The sequence below is a fragment of the Pundamilia nyererei genome, unplaced genomic scaffold (genome assembly GCF_000239375.1).
Source record: "Pundamilia nyererei isolate P.nyererei 1_Seehausen unplaced genomic scaffold, PunNye1.0 scaffold00263, whole genome shotgun sequence".
Taxonomy (NCBI): Eukaryota; Metazoa; Chordata; class Actinopteri; order Cichliformes; family Cichlidae; genus Pundamilia; species Pundamilia nyererei.
This window is the reverse complement of record NW_005187664.1, coordinates 777,235-781,002: the sequence shown is the minus strand read 5'-3', so window position 1 is coordinate 781,002 and position 3,768 is coordinate 777,235. Positions and strand designations below refer to the sequence as shown.

Below are 3,768 nucleotides of genomic sequence, written 5' to 3'. Positions count from 1 at the left end.
GTCAGAGAATCCCCCGCCGCCCCGCCCTCTCCTCCCTGTGCCGCAAGCAGCAGGCGCAGCTCGCGAACGGAGGGCGCCCTTACTCCCAGCAAAGGGGCAAAGGGGCCGGCTGCTTCCAAATAGAGCACATTTTATTCATAATGTTGTAAATCCAAGCACCGGAGGGAGTGTTCGCCCAGAGCGCCAAACAGGCTAGGACCGCCACTGGCCCTTAGCACATCTGTGGAGCCAGGATGTGCTGACTTAAATTTCCGTGGGAGCTCTGGACACCGGTGCAGTACGCTGCTGTTCTGGTGTTTGTGACCTTGATGGAGGTGGAGATGTTCTCACAGAACAAGCGCCCACACTACCTGGAGTTATCTCCTCCAGCGTGCTCACCATGCCTGCGTGTTTGGTGTCGAAGCCTCAGCAGGCTGAACTTTAAAGGATGTGTTTATAATGATGCAACCTCACGAATGTCCATGCGCGCGAGCACACAAGATGTGTGTGTGTGTGTGTGTCTTCTTTTTCTTTAAAAACCATCAGTTTCTGGATGAGATGAAAGAAAGCTTCATGTAGAAGATGTGTGAACTGTTTTTATTACTTATTGTATCATTGCTTCTCATATCAGTATATAATTATAAATGCCTGATGTCTGTTGGTGAAACTAGGTAAACTTTAATGAGTCTTTAACAGACAAAAATAATTTACAAATGATTTTCATCAAACTCAACTGCAGGCAGAGACATGTTGGCCTGATGGAGACCCGGCCTGCCAAAGATTCTACTTAACAGTAATATGGTTTCAAATATCACAGCTGAGATATCACAGTTATCGCTCCCCTTCTGGATGAATTGTTCTTTAATGGCAGGAAAAATGTGACAACATGAAAAGTGAAACGTGTTGCTTCTAAAACAATTCAGATCAAATAAGGACAAAAGAACAAAGGTTTGATTCCCGTTGCCCTGCTCTGTGTCTCTCTCAGGGGCAGCTGTTCGATCTGATGAATCACTGACTGGGAGCTTTGGGGAGACCCTGAAACTCGACACTCCAGACACTCAGCTGATCGGTGAATATGAGATCATCTGGTCTCATGTTCGAGGGGGAACCACTACCGTCTTAATCCACTATGATGCTGGAGAATGGAGAAAAAATGCAACAGACAAGCACCAGCTGGATGAACAGACCGGATCACTCATCATTCGGTCCCTCACTGCTAATGACAGCGGACGTTATCAGAGGCAGCTCTTCAATGAGACCGAGGGGATCGTGAAAGAATTTAACGTGACTGTTGTGGGTCAGTAGTAAAATAGTCACGCAACACAAACACACTGGGGACATACTCACTTTAGTTAGCATCACATTATTCACCATTATTTCTTCTTATTATAGAAACGTCACATCATGAAGTCACATTAACAACCCTTTCAGCATCCTTCACAATAAAAGCATCAGCATCATTAACTCATTATCAGATGTGACAGTGACTCTGTGACAGTCAGAGGCTGATGGGAAATGGAGTTTCATTTAAACTTTATAAGCTTTTCCTTTAATACTGTCATGAGTGATAATGTTATATCATGCACACAGCAAAATTTAAACACGGCCAAAATCAATTTAATTACACACGTGAGCTCATGAGGCGGGCGGCTGTTTAACAGATTCTTCTGTTTCACACATTCATTTGTGCACATTATTGTTCAGAGTGTGATTTCCCACCACCGTCACACCTCAGCTCGCTGAGTGTTTCAGCTGCTGAGGTGATTGTTTGATCTGAGATATTTGAGTTTGCTGTAAATGAACTCCTCCTGTTTCCCCAGAACCGTCCAGTTATTCTTCAACACCGGCAACACCGGCACAAACGTCAGCTGATCACAGCACCGCTGGTGAGTTTTCAGCGAGGGCGCGTTTCCATATATCAGTATGGAAACATCAGCATTTATTACTGCAGACATGGGCAGGTTTTATATTTTTATATTGCTCTGGCAGAGACGAGCGCCTTTCTTAATTCACAGTGTCTATTTTTCGTGATGTACTTGGATTTCCTAATTATATTTTTAGTTATAATATTTAATATTTCACATGAATTTCATCATTGAAATAAACATCATTGATTTTAGTGAAACTACTTATTGTCTCCTTTTCGTCTGTTCCAGGTCCAAAACCAACTACGCCTCCAAAGAACGGGATACCCTGGATACTCTGGATCATTGGTGTTGCTGTACTGAGTGGGTTGGTCGTTCTTCTCGGCTGTGCTGTGTGGAAATGTCGTGAGCAAATCAAAGGTCAGTTTGAGCGTAAAAGTAGGAGTGTGGGTTAGGGTTAGTTTCCTGTGGGGTTAGGGTTAGTTTCCTGTGGGGTTAGGGTTAGTTTCCTGTGGGGTTAGGGTTAGTTTCCTGTGGGGTTACCTTCACCTGTGATGAATGAACTTTCTCACTATGAGACACGATGAGCTGACAGATTCTCAGTCTGTGTCACTGAAAGCAAAACCAGGAAGTCAGATTTCAAAATCCTTTGAAGGTTTGATCATTTCTAGCTTTTATCCAGATATTACAACAAATACCATCACGCGCTGTGGTCAGCAGCCTGCAGGCATCAGCTGCAGCTGGTTGTTAATATGAACTTAATGAAGTGTCCACCACACTGAGAGACATTAGGAGTCACAGTCAGCATCTCTTGTGTCCGTAGTTTTCAATCTGGATCTGTAGAAAGAGCTCGACTAAACCTCAGTGAGATGTTCAGTGTTGATGCGTCTGCAGAGCTGCTCTTCTTCTTTCAGAGAGATGCTGTGACGTCTTTAACACGCGATCCACTGTCATCAGTCGTATTTTGTGTTTTCTTTTGTTCACAGAAAGGTTTCGGGTTCGGTACGCAGAGTGTGATCAAGAAGATCCTGGAGGACCCTCCGGACAGGAGAATGTAACACAGGATACAGCTGTGTAGATACAGCTGTGCAGATACAGCTGTGTAACGGACCTCCCACAGATGTCCAGCGTTACAAAGGTCGTGTTTAATGCTGCGGACCTGACAGCGAGCAGTAAATAGCAGTAAACATGGCCTCTGTCTTTACTGTCTGTCTCTTTAAGACATTTGTCTATAAAAGATCCAAAGAGCAGCTGCTGCACTGTGAACCTGGAACATCCATGGAGAGAGTCGTAGGTTTTTAAAGTCTGGCACATGTATCTCAGTGGACCTGCTCTTTCTGATATGCAGTGCTGCTTTTACATTTTCTTCATCAGGTACTGAATATCTACATGTTACACTGATTCTGGATGTCAGTCTCTGATAACACCAAAGATCCACAATATTTCTGTAATTTTACGCATTAATCTCGTAGAAACGCTGAGATGTTCTCCTGTTATGGCACTTCTTCTTCTTCTGTCATGTTAAAATATCTCAGGGATTAAATGTGTAGTTAGCTTCACTCGTCTCGCTCACTTAAGATCAACGTGGGCTGTAAGTGGCCCTGGATGTCAAACGATTCCTGGATATTCCTGGATATTCCTGGTTTAAACCAAACAGGAATGACGTCTTTCCAAACAAACCAAAACTGATTCTGAGGAAACTTGAAGAGCTCTGACAGACCGGGCTGTTTGGTGTTTACTGTTGTAATAATATTGCAATAAAAGACATTTCCAGTGTGTGTGACAGACTTTACATGATTGATCTTTGGCAGTTTTTCCTTTTCTTTGATGTTGTTGTAAAAACCACAGTGAGACTGAATGATGCTGATTTACTGAGAATTTCATGTGTTTGTACGGCTGGTGGATAAAATTCTGGTTATAAACT

At 43.4% G+C, this 3,768-nt stretch overlaps 1 protein-coding gene across 1 annotated transcript in view; it reads left to right on the top strand.

The window, feature by feature from the left end:
- Positions 1–3,752, top strand: part of LOC102205214 (uncharacterized) — a 5,881-nt gene extending 2,129 nt beyond the window's left edge. Inside the window, exons 2-5 of the mRNA XM_005750146.2 lie at positions 965–1,276; positions 1,800–1,865; positions 2,136–2,264; positions 2,831–3,752. Of these exons, the coding sequence (XP_005750203.1) occupies positions 965–1,276; positions 1,800–1,865; positions 2,136–2,264; positions 2,831–2,922 (599 nt within the window). The 3' untranslated portion in view covers positions 2,923–3,752. The remainder of the gene's footprint in view (positions 1–964; positions 1,277–1,799; positions 1,866–2,135; positions 2,265–2,830) is intronic.
- Positions 3,753–3,768: the final 16 nt, after the last annotated feature.